The sequence below is a fragment of the Tachypleus tridentatus genome, chromosome 6 (assembly GCF_004210375.1).
Source record: "Tachypleus tridentatus isolate NWPU-2018 chromosome 6, ASM421037v1, whole genome shotgun sequence".
Taxonomy (NCBI): domain Eukaryota; kingdom Metazoa; phylum Arthropoda; class Merostomata; order Xiphosura; family Limulidae; genus Tachypleus; species Tachypleus tridentatus.
Window position 1 is genome coordinate 25,844,543 of NC_134830.1, and position 21,935 is coordinate 25,866,477.

Below are 21,935 nucleotides of genomic sequence, written 5' to 3' on the forward strand. Positions count from 1 at the left end.
AACATATTCTAATAACCCACTGTTTCTTTGTGAAACATCCTTTACTATCCACTGTATCTTTGAATAACATCTTGCAACAGCCAGTGTTCCTTTGTATACCATCTTTTAATAACCGACAGTTTTTTTATTGGTGACCTTCAATAATCCATAGTTTCTTTGTGTAGGATGTTTAATAACCACAATTTATTTGTTTTACACACTTTATTTGTTCATAGGTTTCTAGAGAGTTTGACATTTTCTGATAGGGAATTGTGCGTAGAACATAATCTCGTAACTCATTGTTTCTTTGTATATCATCTTTTAACGACTCGTAGTCTCTTTGTACAACACGTATTAATAACCCACAGTTTATTTATATAACATATTTTAATGACTACTGTTTCTTTGAATAGCATTTTTTTTCTAAAGCAACATGTTAAATGTTGGCTATAAGTTGTAGCTGTTTCTATAGTCAAGTGATGTTAACTACAAGCATGCATTCAAAACTCTGATATGCATCAAACCATATAAAGTAGAGATATCAAACACATCAATCAAGTTGGAAGAAACACTTGACACAGCCTTGTAATCTAATGTTACTTTTATTATTATAAGATGTGCAACAATGTGCAATTCTTATTTTTATTTTACTAGAATCAAACACACAAGTTTAAAATAACAAACCTCAACATTGGTCCACACAAACAAAAAAAAAAAATTGAAAAAAGGTATTAATTATAATTAATTATTAATTATAATCATGTGTTTAAAATTATGATATATTTTTATCAAAAATCTTTTACTTTTGTAGATTATTTTAACTGTAATATATTTATGAGAGTTTTTCCAATGTACTTTTTAAAATTATAGTTTTTTATGTAAAATAAGATGTTGATAGAAGAAAACATACTGAGCTCAGAGACCTATCTTACTAGAGGTGCTTATACGTTTCTGAGAAGATCTGTTCGTCTACAAACTCATGTTGCGTATTTAAACTATACAAATTATCACCGTATTTGCATTATGTACTGTACATTCATTACTGAAGTTACACTCTAGTGTACAATAAATGCTCCAGTTTGGAGCTCAGTAATGTGTGTAAATCAAGGTTAATGACTGGAGCTGTATAACTTTTAATGTTGGATTAACTTTACAAGAAGCTCTTCAGGATTTTTCAAAATAGTGCTTTTGCTTTCGGTGTTTTCTCATACTTTATCAAGCCTAAGTTTTAATAAGCTTCGGTAATTACGAACAGTCCATATAAATATGTTCATCGGGATAATTAAAACATGGATGAATATCCCATGTAACATTTTACAAGGCTTAAAATGCTTAGTTATGGTAAAAATTACTCAAATTAATTTTTAATATTCATTTATGGACAAACTTTCGTTAGTTATTCCAGAACGGATCTTGCTTTATGTTAATAACAATGGATTTATTTTCATATTATAAGTAAACCCGAGCAAAAATTAAAACCAACTAGAAATTATATGATATGTGACAGACGAAGTACAGTGTAAATAGCTATTGTTAGAAAAGAATTGTGGTCAAAGGTGTGGCCAGTCGATCTTTAAGAGGGTTTTAGCTATTGATCCAATTTAAATGGAAAAATAACATGTCAGAGGATACAATTTTACTAAATGTAACGTTGTTTAAGATTCTTTTAAAGCTAAGAGTACTAATTTAATTATTATTTACTTTCTTTCAGGGTAAAAGTAGAATTTTACGTGAATGAAAACACTCTCAAAGAAAGACTGCAGCTATTTTTCATAAAAAATCAGCGTTCAAGTAAGTAACAAAATAATTTATTACATCTTTATTAATAATTTATACTCTAGCAATTATTTTACTCCAACAATTATCTTAAAGGTACACATTACATAAAAATATAATTTAACACTCCATCGAAATATGAAGTTATTTTTTTAATTCTTCGTGGTAATTACTGTTGTATTTTTGACGCTATGCACTAGACTGTCAGAAAGAGGTGTCAGTATAGGTACAAATTTAAAAGTTACAGAAGGTGAAAATGATCGTTTTAATAACTTCTGGTTCCTTTAGTTCAAACAACTCCCAGTATACACCTGCAGTAATTATAGAAATAATGTATGGATAGTTAGTCCTCTCGGCTCGGCATGGCTATGTCGTTAGGGTGCTTAACTTGTAATCTGAGAATTGCGGGTTCCAATCCCTATCACACTAAACTTCCTCGTTCTTTCAGTCGTGGGGGCGTTATAATGTGACAGTAAACTCCCGAGTTACTCTTTTGCCAATGAATAGTGGGATTGACTGTCTGCGCTAGCCATCTTTTACTAAGCACTGAAAGACTTGAGGGAAGGCAGCTACTCATCCTGTAGCTGTGCCCGAAATTCAAAACAAACCAAACCGTGTTACAGAAATTTACAACTTACAGAAGCTTAAATTTTCTTAAGGTATTCATGGGTAGAAACACGTGTCGTTCAGCAAAATTGTGTGACTCATGTGCTACTCTGTTGAACTAATTAAGCACAAAGAGAGGACATTAAACAAAAATAAATTATTCGATCACTATACCAGTTTCAGTATAAAGAAAAAAAAACAAAAATAAACTAGAAAATAAGACTGATTATAGGATTACTGACTCGAGAGATGAGTATCGTATAGATTCAATTAAAAACGTAATTACAACCAGAAATGAGTTCCAACTGCTTTAGCCACACACGATATTATACAGAGCTAGCTTAAGTATTGAAGGTATACAAAATGAAAGAAACAACCTTTATTATTTAGTATAAGGTAATGTTTTTACACGATGGCTTACAAAAGTTTTAGACGTGCAAAGCTAAAGTGAAGTCATGTTGGATTAAAGAATCGAACCCACTAGAACTCAGATATGCACTTTGTAATGCAAAGACGTTTTATATGTTACATTTTTCAAAGATTTAGATCATATTTCTTTATATTTAATGTTAAAGTACTGTTTATACCCGACGTTGAGACTTAGCACTATTACATAGGTTCAATATTTTAGGCATGTGGTAAGCTCGCACTGCATTTTGTATTCTATTTCCATATTGCATAAATTTTGAAATTGAATTACATATGAAATACATATAAGTTATTTTTATTTTATTTTACTTTTGTTATATAACAACTTCACTTTAATATAATAAGTTAAAATGCCTACTTTTAAATTTTGCTCTTTCGCAAAACTGACATTAACTGATAGTTTCCGTTTTTTCGTTTGAAGTGATTGGATGTGATAAAAGAACCGATGAAGCGGAAATAAAATCCAATAAACCTTAACATCTCTTTTACGATATAGCTTTCCTCATGCCTTCAACTCAAATTTGATCTCACCAAATGACTTTTCACTGGGTTTTTTTTTTTGTCTTATCTCAATGAGTAAATGTGGGCTAGCTTTTACCTTGGTTTCTGGACTGTACATATAATCTCAAAGAATAAAATAGATTTTCTTTTATTTCAGTGGAACAACATGAATGATAAGTCCATATTAGGAAAAATTATCTCAAATTCCATAAAACTCAATGTTAAGGAACTTCGAATTGGTCAGTAAATTCAGAGAAAGCGAAGATTTTTCCAGTTTATTAAAAAGAGATTTCTTGAAAAAACATTTATTTTTGCAGTAACCTATTTTTGTACTCTATCAGCTTTATAAAGGTTCTCAATTTTAAACTTGTTGTGAAAGGTTCGTGAATAATCTTGTATTTAGTAATAAACTTGCCGGAATTCTAACTGAAATGCGCTTAAGTTAAATTGATACATTTTAAAATGTTTCTCAAATTTAAAATCAAGTGCGATTAAAGATTCTGTCTGCGGAACATTTTATTTTATTCAAAGAAGTTACGTAAGGAGTTAAGTTTTCCCCAAGGAAGTAAAAATAAACAAACGTCCATAAGATATATGACAAATAATATTTGTTTTTTCGTGCTCGATATAACATATTACTGAAACTCTCAACATAAAATCAAGTATCTGTACCATATATAGTTATTAAAATAAGAGAAAGACCAAGGAGGAATTTTGGAGTAATTTTTGGACTCCATGGAAGAATTCTGGAGTAATTTCTGGACTTCAGGAAGGGATTCTAGAGTAATTTTTGTACTAATCAGCACGTACTTAACTCGTACTATAAAATGATGCGCTGTAATGTTTATATGTCATTGTTAAAGTTATTTGTCATTATATGACATGTCACAAGTGTTTTAATTTCTCAGACATATATCATGAACTTTTGCTTATTTTAGTACAAATCTACACAACAAGCTTTTTTCGCTTTGCTCATCACAGTAAATCGAACCCAGAAGTTTACAGTTTTAAGTCTGTAAACTAACTGCTAACCCTAAAATCTGTTATCAATGATATGGTGGACATTTTATCATTTACTTAACTATTTACTTTTTTATCCAGAACAGTTTTGTTGAGAAAAGAAAGTAAATTTTTGTTAGTAATTAAATATAAATGCTACAGGGAAGTATTTTTACATTTAAATATAACATCCAGACATGTATCAAAATAAAAAGCTATTAACAAGGATGTTGTTTAATCATTTAAATTGCTGATCCTGTTCCTATGTGTTCAGAGTGTTATATCTCCGGTTAGTTTGTTTTTTGTTTTTGAATTTCGCACAAAGCTACTCGAGGGCTATCTCTGCTAGCCGTCCCTAATTTAGCAGTGTAAGATTAGAGGAAAAACAGCTAGTCATCACCACCCACCGCCAACTCTTGGGCTACTCTTTTACCACCGAAGAGTGGGATTGACCTTCACATTATAACGCCCCCACGGCTGAAAGGGCGAGCATGTTTAGCGAACCTGCGACCCTCAGATTACGAGTCGCACGCCTTAACGCGCTTGGCCATGCCGGACCGTCTCCGGTTAACTATCAGATTATAAATCACCTTTATTGTTATACAACAAAGGCTCTCTTATATGTCAAGTGTGAGATGGAGAAATAGACAAACACTAAAAACGAGAAAATTGAATTTCAACTATGAATAACATCTTGAAATTTTACTGTAGTATTATGTTAAAGTAATGTGACAATCTACAGGGTAGTCCAAGAGTTAGTTGACTTAGATCGCTGTACTGATTGTACTTGATTTTCATATGTTTCAGATTAATATACAGATTTATATATGTTTGTGTGTCTGTGTGACGTAAATATTTGTGTGAGACTGACAAATGACTTTTAGAAATTATGGTCTGACGTAATTAAATATTGGACCACCATGTAGACTGGAACATAAGGAAATGACTTATGATAAATGTAATATTAAATTATTTTGCGTAAATTACAGGTCTGAGAATACGGATCTTCAATTTAGTGATCAAAATTGTATTATGCGCCCTCTACGTCATTCGTGTTGTTCTGGACAGTGGACCTCTTAAGGCTACGTGGTAAGTCCAGTTTACGCTGAAATTAACATCATCCTATACGAACTTTTTAAAGTAATTTCGCTTAGTATTTGGATAAGTATTGTAATATCACACATATAACTCTTACTACAGAAAGACTGAAAAAAACAAAAATTGAATTAAACCACAACTTAGACTTTAGCAGGTCTCTTTCTCTTTGTTTTTATTTTCTTGCTATCCTAATGACAAAGATGTTTTTTATGGAAAAAAATCACATTACATCACAAGTGAAGGAACATTTTGAAATGTTAAAAAATTGAAACTGTGAAATTCAGCAACACGACTGGATTTTAATAGTGTTTCACAGAAATTCTAATAGTTGATTTAACGTTAAAAATCTGCCCAATATAAAAATTATAGGTCAATACGTGGATTTAGAGTAAATTTATTTAGAAGTTTTATTTATCTTTGTAAATAACATGGTTCAAGCAACTGACTTTTGTATTTTGGCTTCTTGGTGTTTGCTAACGGAAGTAGATGATCAAATAATGGAATTTCTATAAACATTCTATAAGAAATTAATATAAAACTAATCTCGACTTTAGCAAAGCATTAATAAAGAACAAAGATTACAAAACTCTTATCATTTCACGTATCTCTAATATTGTAACCTTTACAAGGAATTGAGTGTGGATATATTTCAATTTTTAGTGGTTATACTGTACGTGTTTAGATAATACATCTGTTAATATTATTTGAAGTTAAGCACAAAGCCACACAATGTGTTATCTGTGCTCTGCCCACCACGAGTATCGAAACCCGGTTTCTAGTATTTTAAGTCCACAGACTGTGCCACTGTGAGGAAATATATCTATTAAAAAGGTTATTTCTATGAGTGAGGAATTAGTATGGATATATTTATGTTCACAGTAACAATAAGTCATTATTGGTTAGCGTGCTTAAACTGCTGATCTGAGGGCTCATTGGTCAAAGGGTCGTTGAGACAAAACTTATCTCTCCTTTTTCGGACATTGAGTATGCTATAAGAAGAAAAGTCAAATCCTCCAATTTGTAGAGTGAGGAGCAATAGAATAGTTGCCTTTACTCTAGTTTATAAGTTCAAAACGAAGGATGGCTATGCGCAAATAGCCCATCTGCAGCTCTATAGTAAATGGTGAATACATATAATTTCAGGACTTATGAGCAGTCACCGAATGTATGAAATATAAGTATAGAATGACTCTGTAGTTTCTGATGTAAGACTTTTCTAGTTATTTTTTAAATGAAAAATTGTTTCTCTTTTTTATCTATTATATTATAGTATAATAAGTGAAGCCTTGAAAAGACTGACAAAAGACAGATAGAAAATAAAAGATATTTATTAAAAAAAAAATAATATTCGTGTATCCAGAAAAGACCCATTTTATTTCAAAATATAATATTTATAACTCTGGAAAAGTAATATTTATCTCATTGTGTTAATGCTTTTAGTATAATTTCTTTGATTTGGACCGTAATGAGCGAGCATTAAAAACCCGTTTTTATTAATCACTAAAAATTACTTGCGAAATGCTTTGTTGTAAAATGTGTTTCCTTACTGAAAAGATGTGCTAAAAAGATAAATATACCTTTCAAAGTATAAAAGGTGGTTAATTGTTACCGTAGAGCAATGAAACGCTAGAAAGAAATCTATCAAATGGACTGAAGGCATTGATAGCCATTAATTAAGAACAGATTTTGTAGTTCGTATACTGATATGAATTTCTAATTCTCTTTACCATGATGCACAATAAACCTTGTTTTTTTTTTCCTTTTCGATTTATAATTTGCAAGATTTTAAATTCAAATATTTCAGCTATTCCTGGAACCATAATAAGCCTCTAACCATTTTAAAATCGCATAATATGCTCTAAGGCACCAAAGAGATTATAGACCATAGACTATGCAGAATGCGTTTAGATATACACTACGTAGTTGATAATGATAAATGAGTGTATTATAAAAGGTGCAAAGTTTACTTCTACTGCATAAATTCAGAGTATTATTGAATTAGATCAGATTACATTTGTGTTCTTTCATTTTATCATACGAGTGCTGATTTCATGCTATTGCGATAGATCTAATAAATTATACGTAGGTATTTTTAATACTTATAAACACTTGGACATATTTAATATTCTGTTCTTTAAAGACCAAGGTCCATTCGAATAGAATATTAGAATAGTGTAATTTACGGTTTTTTTTTTCTGGTTCACTCATTACTTATTATTATATTTATACGTTTTTATATCATGATGTAAAGCTTATTAAAATCAACATTTAGTGTTTTTGCGACCTAGATTTTAGACTGTTATTGCTCTTCTATTCATGTACTGTGATTTAAACTTTGTTCTGAACTCAGTTTTTAACTTCGTGAAGGATTGGCCGAGACATCGTATCTATTTCTTTATGAGATTTAAGTTTGAGTTCTCACAAGAAAACAAGTTGTAATATCATTTCATTGAAATAGTCACAGCATGTTTTCTGAACACGTGCTTGTGTTGCAAAATTGTTCAGGAACTCCAGCTTATTGCCAAACTGCGACGGTGAAGGTTAATCTTCCACGAGACTTTTAATGCAAATCTGCTTAGATTATCTATTGGAAACTTACTAGCTAAAGGTCAATTATTTATATGATGTTTATCTCTTCTATCATATGAAATGACTAGTTTTACTAAATAAAGAACATTTTGATATAGTTGTTAAAGCAACTTATGAGAAATAAGACAAAACCATACTCCCTACAAATTACTCAGATGTATATTTATTTAATTTTGAATTTAACATTGTATTCGAAAGTTTGATAAATTTATTGCTGTGATATAATATAAAGAAATTTTGTTATGAGCATATGCACGCACGATAAAGAATTATGTTTTCTCTCAGTCATGTTTCCACTCATGGCTTAAGGGTTGAAATTCAAAATTTGAGACCGAACGAGATTTGAAATAACATTTCACAGTTCAGGCTTTGATAGTGCCGGGTAAAAGAATAAACGTCTCTAACATTCACACATAAATCTTTTTAGAATTTGTTTCTCTGTTACATTTACGCAAACAGGAAACTATACATGCGCTGACGGTACTTTAACATTTATAACGATAAACTGGAGTTTTATTAATATAATACAAACACAAAAACAGTGTTTTAGAGACAAAATATTTTTATTTTAAATAATACTTAAAAATTAAACAGAAACATATATAAACTAAGAACCCTATTTTTAGGTGTATAAGATGCACTCCTGTTTTCTATCTTCAACATCAGTATAACCCTTTATTATTCTTCAAAATACTTCAACAGTAATGTCCGTAATAAAATAAAATATGGTTGTTTACATCACAACGTTTATTATGAAAACTTTCAAAATGTTCCTGTGCATCACTGAAGTCACTGAGAAATAGTTATGAAAGTTCACTCTCACTTGTTCTCAAACAATATCATGTGGTGCCATTAAGGCAACTGCACACGCCACATTGTTAATAACTTTGTTACAATTTCCACACTTTGGGAAAGAAAAAAAGTGTTTGGTACTTTTAAACATTAAGGAAACAAAAAGAAAAATGCTTACTCGCCATAAACCCCTTCAAGGTACGCCTTGAAAGGCATAAGATGTATTTTTTGGTGTATAAGACGCACTTTTTTTTCCCAAAAACATGGGTCTCAAACCCCCCCCCCTGTATCCTATACACCGAAAAATACAGTAATTTAAACATATGATTTTCATTATGCAATTACTAATTAAGCGTTATTCCGGCTTTATTGAGTTGTTAATTGTAAACAAAATGGACGCTGAACAATATTGCAATGATGGATTGTTGTTTATTGCACAACAAACTTTTCTTTTTTTCAATTACGTAGAATATATTAGGCCTAACTCATTAGCTACAGGTCTGTTAAGAATCCGGAACGTCAGGTAACGTTTATATCGAGTACAAAAGTCTTATAAGTTTTACTAGTTATTTATTTTACTGATCACTAGTTTTCGATGAAACCGAAGCGCATTATCCTTTACGTGTAAGTAAATCTAAAAACATCGTCGTAATATTGGTAATTAAATATTACATGTAAGTAAATCTGAAAACATCGTCGTAATATTGGTAATTAAATCTTACATGTAAGTAAATCTAAAAACATTGTCGTAATATTGGTAATTTTATCGCTTATATAAATAATCATTAATAAAGAAAGCAGCAAATATATTTAAAAATCTAATGACCAATAGAAGCAATTTAACCTTAAATTCATAATGTCATACAAACATTAGAAGGAATGGAATTGTTTACTGAACCAAGGTCTCGCATAGTTAAAATCGAAATACATCAATATACAAGAACTAAAGTAACCAACTTTACCGTATCACACAAAACATGGAGTTGTCATAAATAAACAGGCGTGTTTACTAAATTCATCACAATGGAAATAAACACGTATTATTTTCACGAAGCTATGGCTGTCCTGATCCAAACATCACCAGCGAAGAAGAAGGATCTCATGACTTTAATAGAAGGCCTAACGGACATATCAACTGGTAGGTTATCTTTAGGTTAGCTAGTATTTATGATTAATATTTCGCCACTGTAGTGTCATGTTGACTAACTCTTCTAAATGATTTATTATAAATGATAAAATGTTTGAAACCATAGATCGTAGTTTGTCACACAACGTGTGTTAAAACTATTTAGATTCAATTTCATGTTTGCCAGTAATCATCGAATAAATCGGTAACTATCGTATAATAACCTCTTTTGGTAACAAATAGTAATTTATTATTCTTATTCTCTGGTGGGACAGCAATAAGTCTAAGGACTTACAACGTTAAAGTTCGGGGCTCGATTCCCCAGAGTAGCTTCGCCATAAAATAAACAAGTTATGTATGTTTTTATTTACAGGGTAGCCATACTATGGGTAGATCGTTCGTTCTTTTTATGGTGCATTCAGGTAAAATGTTACTTTTAATTATGCTTACAAAAAAAATATGTGAATTTGTAACAACTATATATATATATATATATTTGAATTTATAACGAGTCAGTATTTAACACTGTTTCTAGCATCTTACTTTTGATGCATGCGTATAATTGTTTAATTAATACTTTAAAAAATGATAAGGTAACTTTACAGTATAATATAATAATTGTACAATAATGGTTCGTATTTTTATACTGCCAAAACTTCAAGGTCTTTCAAAATAAATAAAACTCCGCCGTGACCTAAAATTTGAATAATATTTTGTTTTGGAGTTACCATGATGATAATTTTATTATGAAACACCCTAACTGATGCAAAAACAATATTTTTCAACTAGTTCTAATAAGTTAAGTAATAATAAACTTATTTTCTCTAATGGCTTTTATCCTGAGATTTATCATTTAAATTTCTTACATGTCTTCAAAATGTTTTTGAAAGGGAGACTTGTATCATTGGGCCTCTCTCCTGAGGTTTGTTTAAGGTGCTTATCATAGGGTTTGGCTTGTGGAATTGTAACAAATCCAGTGCAGCTTGATTAAAGGTAATATTGGGGAAAATTAGGGGAAGTTATTCATATTTTGTTAAACTGTTTTACTTCTGATTCTTGCTTTTTATATTGTCTGTGTGACTTTTATATGTGTATTTACCTTGTATAAGACACAACTTTTGTTTTGTAATAACTTTACAGCTTACATATTCTATTTTTTTTTAGGTTACTCTGTCGGTGATATGCTTCTTAGAGGCCTTATTGTTAGCGTATTTAGGATATAAGGTGATTTTTATTATGTTCTTTTGATTAGTTCTTCACTAAATTTGTAACGCTCTGTAATTGAAAGTTTAAATTTTTAGTAATTTTAATATAACTGAATAAATATTATTTTGTCTTATTTTAAACTCACGTAACGTTATATGGCAATAGAAGAACGTTTTCTATTACCAAGTCTCTTATTCGAGTTGTTCAATGGAGTGATGCAGAAGTAATTCGTCAAGTAGAATGAAGGTTAAGATTACATGTTGGAAATTTAACATTTTCGCACTGCCAAGTGTATACTGAAATGGTTATTGCATTGACTCTTGTGTATAATGCTTGCTATTCTGTGTGATTTTAGGTGCATTATAAGGTTACCATAGTAAGACGTACATAATTTGAAAAAAAACACATTCGAAGGTTAGAATTATTAGTTTATTACCTAAAGCCATAGTTAACAAAACTAATGGGCAACGAGCATAATGAACCTTGGTTATCAGTTTTTCCTAATATCGATTTATTACACTTCCTACCTTACACATCAAACTAAAATGGATATAGAATTACTTTATTCCTACCATTTTCTTACGAGTTACTAAAATAAAAGACCATGTTTTACAGGGCAACATCTGGCAACAACTAATGTCCTTCACTTTAATTTTGGAATTGGTAAACAACGTACCCTTCATCATCACGGTAAGTGGCACTCTTTGTTTTAAAATTTTTACTGTTTACTACGAAAATTAAATACCTTCCTCTTAAACTAACTAGTTCGATTTTGTAAGTGGAAAATAAACTTTATTGTAATCTAATTACTATTCTTCCACGTCAAATCTACAACGTTTTCTTTCAACTGTAACAACGTCTAAAGAAAAAGAACATTTCAATTAAAGGTTGCTTTTATTGAGAAAAATCAAACAGCAAGTAATTTGTGAGATATCAAACAGAAGAAGTAGTCGATAATTTACGTAACTATTAGCACAGAGCGTACTGAGCGTCAACACGTTTCAAACCAAACTTAATGAGATCTCATTATTTTGGAACCATCTTAGTTCCACGGAATTATCAAACAAACACGATTTTTATAATTTTTTTTAAAAGTCTCGTAGAAAATCGCTTTCATCTTAATAATTCACGCTTTTGTTTGGATTATTTTTAATAATGTCATTCTTTGAAGTGAATACGAGTTACAGCTTTCACACAGTCGTTAAACAAATGAAAGAAAAATAAATTTATTTTTATATTTGTTTCCACGATTCCATGTTACGATTACTCTAAGGTGTCTAGAAAAGCTGTTTCTGATACTTTTTAATCTGTTTTTGAAGGTTTTATAATTATTTTTATATTAAAGACAGGCTTTAAAAATGAATGTATGTGTAAATATTCGTCTGTGCCAACACAAAGAGGCCCTGCATGGCCAAGTGGTTAAGGCACTCGATTCGTAATCCGAGGGTCGTGGATTCGAATCCTCGTCACACCAAACATGCTCGTCCTTTCAGCCGTGGGGGCGTGTTAATTTTACGATCAATCCCACTATTTGTTGGTAAAATAATATCCCCAGAGTTGGCGATGGGTGGTGATGACTAGCTGCTTTCCCTTTAGTCTTACACTGCTAAATTAGGGATGGATAACGCAGATAGCCCTCGTGTAACTTTGCGCGATTCACACCAAAGCACAACAAATTTTGGGCCTGGCATGGCCAAGCGCGTTAAGGCGTGCGACTCGTAATCTGAGGGTCGCGGGTTCGCATCCCCGTCGCGCCAAACATGCTCGCTCTTTCAGCCGTGGGGGCGTTGTAATGTGACGGTCAATCCCACTATTCGTTGGTAAAAGAGTTGGCGGTGGGTAGTGATGACTAGCTGCCTTTCCTCTAGTCTTACACTGCTAAATTAGGGACGGCTAGCACAGATAGCCCTCGAGTAGCTGTTTGCGAAATTCAAAAACAAAACACAACAAATTTTAATTTAGATTTGCGCATCCTACCTTTATAGGCTTGTTTGTCCTCTACCGAGTAACTGGACATCAGCTGTTATGACGAAACAGAAGACGATATGGCTTAAAACAAAAAAAGTGTAATACAAATTAGTCTTACTAGGTGAAGAAACAGTTTTATACGTGGTCTATTACAATATTTCACAAACATATTGTTCCGTCTGGTTCAGCGGTAAGTTTACGTATTTACAACGCTAAAATCAGAGGTTTGATTCGCCTCGGTGGACTCAGCAGAGCGCCCAATGTGGTTTTGCTATAAGAAAGCACACCCAAGAATATATCTTTGTACACTTCCTTGTTTACAATCAATACAGGTAATAAATTATGGCATGAATAATTTCATTAGATTAACGTAGTTCTTGTAATGTGTGTTAAATAGTATTTGACGGCTAATATGTTAACAGTTAATAGCAGGTAAAAATACAAGGTAATCTAAATTAAATATGAAATTCTTTGTTAGAGTATAGCATCAAACGTATGTGATTTCAAGTTTTGAACTTTCAAATATCTTCTTCAGTCCAATGTTTATTTAAATCTAATATTTAAAAGTATTTTGTAATATTCTGTCTTATCCATTGCGACATCTAATGAACGTGTTGTGAAACAAACATATTTACGTATTATTTAAAAAAAACAAAACATCATGTATATATTTCAATATACGTCTGCACATGCTCAAATAATTATAATTTAGATTTGTATTGCTTGCTTTTCAGATTTTCTGGCCTCCACTACGTAATTTGTTCATACCAGTATTTCTCAATTGTTGGCTTGCTAAGTACGCGCTTGAAAACATGTTTGTAAGTATTAAACAATATGTGAAAATATGTCAAGTTTATTAACGTAGTTAGCATACTTCATCGTAGATGTGTAAACGTTCCCAGGCTGGCTTAAAAGAGTAGGTGTTTCAGGCCGAAAAACCTAATTATTATAATAATCTTATGCGTAATTCTAAGCCAGCGTAAGCGGTTTTACATAACTGCAATATAGCTACTTTATTGTAATCATATATCGTTTGCAGTATTTCAGTTATTTTAGCTACCACTGATCGAGCGTAGATTGTGAGTTCTGGTGTGGAATGCAAGCTTTCAGGGTACACAAAAAGATTGTTATTTTTCATGTAAATCCGACTTGAAAACCAAAAATGCACTAAAAGGATTGTGAGAAAATCTATCTACATTAAAATGTGCCTTAGCCATTTTCCTTATCTTATAGTCTTAAAATACATTCTTAAAAAATGCAAAATATCGAAAGTTTGCTTCGCGTGAACAAATTATAATTAGAAGTGATTAGTTGCTTCCTGAAGGCGGAGTACGGTAAAAAGTTTAATGTTTTTAATGGCTAATTGATAGGTATGTAAGTTACTGGTAACTATTGCTTCATTAAGTAAAGAAAATTGTCCCATAACAATAAGAACCACTTATGTGATCACTCAATCTGCAGTCACTGTATGTGTCTTCACAGTTTTAATAATAAAAGCTTTAATTCTGGTCATGGATATTAAGGCACTGAATGAAACATTCATATTGAAATCAGGAGAAGGGTTGTTGTGTTTGTGTCTTAGATCACGTACTTTCATATCACTGGTAAAGCAACTAAAATGGTAAAAATAAGAAAGATCGAAGTGCTTTTAAGTATTAGTTTTACGAACATTGTTATGACAAGCAGGTTCTAATCAGTGGCGTAGCTAGAGGGGATCAAGGGGGTACATCTGTGCCCGGGCGCAGCATCGGGGATGGGGCGCCAAATTGATGTCACATAATTAGAAATTATGGGTTATATTTTGTCACGAGGGGGCACGAAAACTGACTTTGTCCCCGGGCGCTGTAAACCCTAGTTACGTCTCTGGTTCTAATGTGGATATATCTGATCAGAATAAACTAAAACTATTCCAAGGATAGCGAACTGTGGGCCTCATAAAAAGTAAAAGCCAATTTAAATGCATTTTAATGCTCAGAAAGAAGCACACGTTTTGAAATAAAGTAAACCGCACATTTTCCGAGTAATACTAACAATGTTTAGGTCATTTTCACCACTACACATGGTAAAGTGTTTGTAAATAATGTGTATTTTGTGATAAAATGCAAGCAGTGGAAGGAGAAATTCCATTATCTCATAGTTTCATAACATAATGATAAAATGCAAGCAGTGGAAGGAGAAATTCCATTATCTCATAGTTTCATAACATAATTTTCTACCTCTATTTCTCTATCTCTATACACACACACATATATATATATATATTTATTTACAGATATGTATGCAGAAAAATTAACAGAGTTTAATTATAAATACAATTTCTTGAGGACATACAAAATATTTTCTTCTTTGTATTTGAATACCTTGGACGTAGCGACCACAAGACCTTTACTACAGTTGTCGTGCAATTTGTTTCACCAACAAGCAACTTCTGTGTTAAATATATTATATTTATCGGGGTCCTTAGGTTTGCTGACTGTGATCGTAGATTATTCTTGTTGAAACGTAAAGTTCAAAGTTGTCGTGTGACTCCCATGACATTTTTTTTTTAAATTCTCACCTGATGTTTAATCAGAAATGGAAGACATTATTTGGATAACACACTAATGTATTTTAGGCAACACATTTTGGTTTATTTGGGTTTATGAAACTTTTAAGAGTTTAAAACACAATCTAACTGGTTTAAAGGTTATCATTCAATTTAGAATCAGCACACAGAACTTTATTCAACAAGATAGTAGAAGCCACCTAAACAATACTGGAGTCCTATTTCGTGAACACTTTCATGTTTTGTTTTGTTTTATGTTTCTAATATTTCAGAATGATTTACATCGTGCTCTGCAGAGATCCCAGTCGGCGTTGTCTCAGCGTTTGATGGTTTTATCGGTTACTCTTCTCTGTTTGATTTTTACAAGGTGAGGTTGATCGTTAAGTTTAGAAACTGATGTAATTTTGGAATCAGACACATGTGTCGCACTCAACAGAAATTGACATTGAATTATCTGATAATTAATTGAAGTAAAAGAGTCGTCTTTGTCTTTTTATACGTGTGAGAACGATGACATTATTTTTGGTTTCAATAAAAGTATTAACATGCGTTAGCTAACGAAACCGATCTTATTTTTTTGTTTCATTATAAAAATGATTTGTCAAGACGCAGGAAACCTAGTTTGTTTGTTTACTTACTTTTAAACACAATGGACTTGTTAGCCAAGTCAGTTAACCATAGTTTAGGCTCAGTGGACTATAATTATCAGCTTTAGAGCAAAGAAAACACACCCAGTTGACAGCACCCAATAGCATAAGCAACTATTTTTAACAAACTTGTGGTACTGATGTTCACTTTTATAACTTTCCCGTATACCAAAAATCGGAGCATATTTAGTAGCAAGTCGTTTCAAACTAGAAATCTTGAAAAAAACCAGTTCTGTACGTTAACCACTAGGCCACATTTACAGCCAAGAAACCTAGAAAATCATTTGATTAGCTACTTTTCACCAGACTGGTTTCGAGTAATCCCGTACGTCATCACTAATCCCAGATAAGGACAAATTAAAAAGCAACACTAAGCTTCTTATAGTAGTGACTTCTAAATAATGTCTATGATGCTTGAGTTACCTATTAACTTTATAAGGTAAAAGTAAACAGAAATACCACACAATACCACGATTGTTTAAGTACCTCAGACGCTATGAGCTTCTTCTGTGATCAGTGTAAGCAGAGACTAGCTTCATACATCTATAATCACAAAATAACGTGTTTTTTCACTTAAATTTTTAGTCTTATTTTATGATAGGCATTTTAAGCATATTTATCTATCTAATTAAATCAGGCTCTTTGGTTACTTTGCTCTCCTTTACTTTGGTTACTTTATCCTTTGGAGAGATGAACTGTAACAAAATATATACTAAAACAGAAGATAGTAGTTCAGAGTCAAATTAATATATTTATTTTTATGTACACATATAAAGTAACTTTCATAGTACAATATACAATCTATCATGGTTACCTAAAGTGGTAATAATTTTAAAGGAAGCAGGTATATTTTTGTTTTCTTGAAAAACAAAACCCTAAATGAATGTTTTTCTCTTGTTGTTTTTTAGCGTCTGTGGTTATCAACACTTCCAAAGGGCTGGAAGTCTCCATGTTAACTTGTTTGAAAGTCTGTATTTTGTTGTGGTTACTTTCTCTACGGTAGGGTATGGAGATTATAGACCTGACTGTTTTCCTTCTCAACTGTTCATGGTGGTGATGATTTGTGTTGCTTTAATTGTCTTACCGACACAGGTATGTAATATATATATATTACAAAAGTGCACATGCGCACTATTTTGCTATATTTAGTCCCGTTCAGAAGAATTTAAGTTTCAATCTTATAGAGTTACAAGCATTTCAAAGTTTAAATGTTTCGCAAGTGTTAGAAAAAAACTGTTTTTCTTCTTATTTATTTTGGAAGTATAATAACAGCTTGATTTTCTAAAGTTAAAGTATTTCAGGCCTTATGTAAAACAAATTTAAACTTCGTTTTATAAACACATACACAGTTGGTAAATGCGTAAATGATTGCAAAAATCATGTATTGTTTATTCAGAAAAAAATATCATATTCATGAAGCTCGTGACTTATAAATATCCTTTTTTTTCATAATAATCACTTCACTTGCTGTTGAGTTTTTCATTCAATTATAACTAGATTTGATTATATGAAAATGAAGTTATCAAAAACTACAATAAATTGAACAAAGAATGCGAGTACTCTCAGTGAACATTCACCACATAAACATCACTAGTATCAAACACATTGTGATATAGTTCATTCGTTTCTACATTAAAAAGTTACAAGACCACTTAAGTCCTTAATTGCTTATGCATCATATGACTCTTTTGGCGAGAAAACCTCTTATGAATTTTACATAGAAAGGTATTGATTGCTTTTAGACAGGTCTTTGTAGTGTTGTACACTAGAGAACATATAAGTTACTTTTCAGGCTTGTGTCAAAGTAAAAACTTTAAATTTGAGTTTAAGATTCTATCTGTAAAAGCATAATTTTGCTTACGGTGTTTACTCAGTTCTGAAACAGTTTCATTTGATGTTCATTTATTCCGGGAAAGTCCAATCTGTTTTATGTAATAGAAAGTTAATGAATAACTCACATGAAAAATCTAAAAAAAAATCACCATGTTTTCATAATATGCTTCAGTTAAGCATTTCAACGACAGTATGTCATGAATGTTAAGACTTTTGTTTTAACATATCACCAGGTCGAAGAAAATATTAAGACATCAGATGTTTTTTTATGATCTACACGATTGAAATATTACAAAATAAAATGTTTTGATTTTATAGAATTTACAAGTGTTGTGACGTAATTGTTTTTGATGGTGTAACGTATAATAAATAGATTTGAGAATACCACGTTGTGCTACTTAAATATTATAAACTGTTATAACTGAAGTTAAAACATCGTGTATACGAGTTAACAAGGTATTGAATTCAATTGTACCGTTAGATGTGGTTGAAGTTATGGAGTTAAACTGAAAAGTAATACGAGAGCTTTTTAATTTTAGTTTCTGTTACTGGGTTTCAATGCTCTGAGGCTAACGTCACTTTGGTATTAAAATCAGCCGAAAGGAAAAAAGGTACAGGGAATTTATAAGGTTTGCACGCAATGTCTTTGGGTCTGTTGAACCTATTTCATCTGGAATGTAAGATATGATAAAAGCAATGAAGCACGGTTCACTTGGTTTTTTCCACGTATCATTTATAAGCAACTTATAATATATATATATTATAATAAAAGCAATGAAGCACGGTTCACTTGTTTTTTTCCACGTATCATTTTTAGCAACTTACGTATATATATATATTATCTTCGAAAAAATAAAAAGTTTTACATCACTTAATTAATTATTTAGCTTCTTAGCTAAATATTCAATATTCTTAGCTAGATATGGCGTTTAAGCACTGAGGTTTTGGTGAGTTCTGGATATCATTTAATCGGTATGATATAATGTTCACGCTTTGCTTAATTGTGCGTTTCTGAATTGTTTTATTCTATTGATATCATGAAATGGACTCCAAAAATTAATTTTTTGCTAGGCATTTTATTTCAGAGTTTTAAAACATGCGCTTAACAGTTTCTTGTATTTAATTATCCATATGGGTAATACCTACAGAAATGAGCATTGAAACATACGGAAAAAAACGATAAATAAATTGCCATATAATTTGAAAATGGAGACTTTCGGCAATATAAAATATATATTGTTATTTTATGGAAAAACACATTTTAAATAGAACATATATTCAGCTATGATATTATTACTTTTTTTTATAATACTTAACTAACAAGGCTACACAATGAACTACCTGTGCCATGCCCATCACATATATCGAAACCCGAACTTCAGAGCTATGAGCCTGCGAACTTATTGCTGAGTAAATAAGGCCACGTTTTCTGGTTATGAAAAAAAACAAAACATAGTTAGTAGTGTTATCGAGTTAAACGTATTTTATTTTCAGTACGAAACAATATTGTATTTTGATATTATTTCTTAATAGTTCGAACAACTAGCCTACACGTGGATGGAACGTCAGAAACTTGGCGGAACCTACAGTATGCATCGTGCTCAGAACGAGAGACACGTTGTTGTGTGTAGCACAACTCTCAGAACAGATACTATCATGGACTTCTTGAACGAGTTCTATGCTCACCCTCTTTTGCAGGTAAGTAACTCTGATAATGTAAAGAGAAAATGCTCTAACGGTCAATACTGACACTTCCGATGTAATTGGCCCGGCTTGGCCAGGTGGTTAAGGCGCTCGACTCGTAATCTTAGGATCGCAGATTCGAATCCCTGTCGCACCAAACATGCTCGCCCTTTTAGCCGTGAGACATTATAATGTGACGGTCAATCCCACTATTCGTTGACAAAAGAGTAGCCCAAGAGTTGGCAGTGGGTGGTGATGACTAGCTGCCCTACCTCTAGTCTTACACAGCAAAATTAGGGGCGGCTAGCGCAGATAGCCCTCGAGTAGCTTTACGTGAAATTCAAAAATAAAACAAACAAACAAAACAATCCGATATAATTTGATCAGATTTGTCTTGCACGCATAATTCTTTAGATTTATTTTCAACAGATTTTCAATTCCAGGCGTTTTAAGCAAATGACTTCTGTACAAACAAGTATTACGATATTAACGTTAACACACAAAGTATTCTTTGTTCTGTAATATTGAAGATTGACCGTTCCACATTTACATAGGTTATCTTAAACTTGAAATGTATATTTTAGGTAATATTACGTAGAATATACTATAATGTTTAAGGTCTTTAGTGATTAAATTTGATTAGTTTATAACTTTTTATTCGGAGGTTATTATCACTGTGATAAATGAATTCAACTTTTAGTTTCTTGCTAGTGAACCAATTTTTAAATGTTTTCTAGGATTACTTTGTAGTACTCCTGTCACCATGTGAGCCAGATGCGACGACCAAAATGATCTTACAAGTTCCCATGTGGGCCCAAAGAGTGATCTATATCCAGGGGTCGGCGCTGAAGGACGCCGATCTAACTCGAGCCAGGTGAGACACTGAACCTGTCAACTGCTTTATATGCAAATGGATGAACGTGACATACTATTTACAAGCAGAAGTAATGAGCTACAAATCCATGGTTTGTGTTCCGTTGCCGCATAAATCATCACTTTCAGTAGTTACATGTCATAGATCGTTATGGAAGTAACAGTTAAATATCGTTATTCTAGCAGAGAAGCTAAAGAGCTGACAGTGGGTGCTGTTGACTGTTTTCCTTTCTATTAGTCTATTAGTTCAAAATTATGAATAGCTTATATGAAAAATAATGATGAATAGTAGTAATTCTTATATATTAGGTTGAGGAATAATTCGTGAGCGTTTTTAAATAATTTCATTCAAGCATTACATGCAAGACTATACAATACTTCAATGCATGAACACATTACACCCAAAACATTTATTATGATACTTTATTTCATGTAATACCTAGGTATATAGTATGCATTGTTTGAAACGAAATTGCAATAAATTAAATGCGAAAAGCAGATGGTGTCGAAAATGCTCGATTTTGTCCACTTGACATTCCATTTAATGAGCTGAAAATGAAAGCAAAAATTAAAGACATATGAAAATCAAACACATCATCTATTAGAGCAAAAAATTATCTACCAAATGACATGAAATATTTTACGAAAGCGTTTCATTTATGACTATATTTTTGAACTTGAAAAACGCTCACGAATTATTCCTCAACCCAATATTAAAGATTTTAATGGCCAGCTTTTGTAGCACAGATAAATTATGGGAGGCTACTTATGACTCTCCCACTAATATATTTGCAAATAATGATCTTAGAAAACGATTATTTTTTCCGATAAAACCAGATTCGATGAAATGATGATAAATGCTTCGTTTGAAAGTTATGTTCCACAAAATGTATTTCTTTAGGAACAACTTACAAGGCCAACTAAATTGTATTTAAAGACTTTTGTTGAAGGCTTCCATGTATTTATTGCAAAGTAAATTACACTACGGTACAACACATATTCAACTCTTTTACGTTCCATACACAGATATAAAATACATATTTCCCATTAAGTCACTACATTTTGCTGGTTACTAATGCATCGTATAATAATGCCATTTCTTATATATTTCAGGATGAATGCAGCAGAAGCTTGTTTTATGTTAACTGGAAGAAACTATGCCGATAGAAACGCAGCGGTATGTTACGTTTCATGTTATGTTTTCTTGTTATTCAGTGCAGAACTGCTTAGATAAACTTAGATTGTGATATAAGTTTCGTAACAGGTGATAGACTTTTAGTTATGC

At 31.7% G+C, this 21,935-nt stretch overlaps 1 protein-coding gene across 2 annotated transcripts in view; it reads left to right on the forward strand.

Moving 5' to 3' along the window:
- Positions 1–21,935, forward strand: part of LOC143252116 (potassium channel subfamily T member 2-like) — a 136,457-nt gene that overhangs the window by 77,483 nt on the left and 37,039 nt on the right. For both annotated transcript variants that reach the window (XM_076503785.1, XM_076503784.1), the window contains exons 3-14: positions 1,691–1,770; positions 5,280–5,379; positions 9,824–9,907; positions 10,269–10,317; positions 11,060–11,119; positions 11,717–11,791; positions 13,804–13,887; positions 15,887–15,981; positions 17,170–17,353; positions 19,628–19,792; positions 20,515–20,651; positions 21,764–21,827. In XM_076503785.1, coding sequence (XP_076359900.1) covers positions 1,691–1,770; positions 5,280–5,379; positions 9,824–9,907; positions 10,269–10,317; positions 11,060–11,119; positions 11,717–11,791; positions 13,804–13,887; positions 15,887–15,981; positions 17,170–17,353; positions 19,628–19,792; positions 20,515–20,651; positions 21,764–21,827 — 1,177 coding nt within the window. The remainder of the gene's footprint in view (positions 1–1,690; positions 1,771–5,279; positions 5,380–9,823; positions 9,908–10,268; positions 10,318–11,059; positions 11,120–11,716; positions 11,792–13,803; positions 13,888–15,886; positions 15,982–17,169; positions 17,354–19,627; positions 19,793–20,514; positions 20,652–21,763; positions 21,828–21,935) is intronic.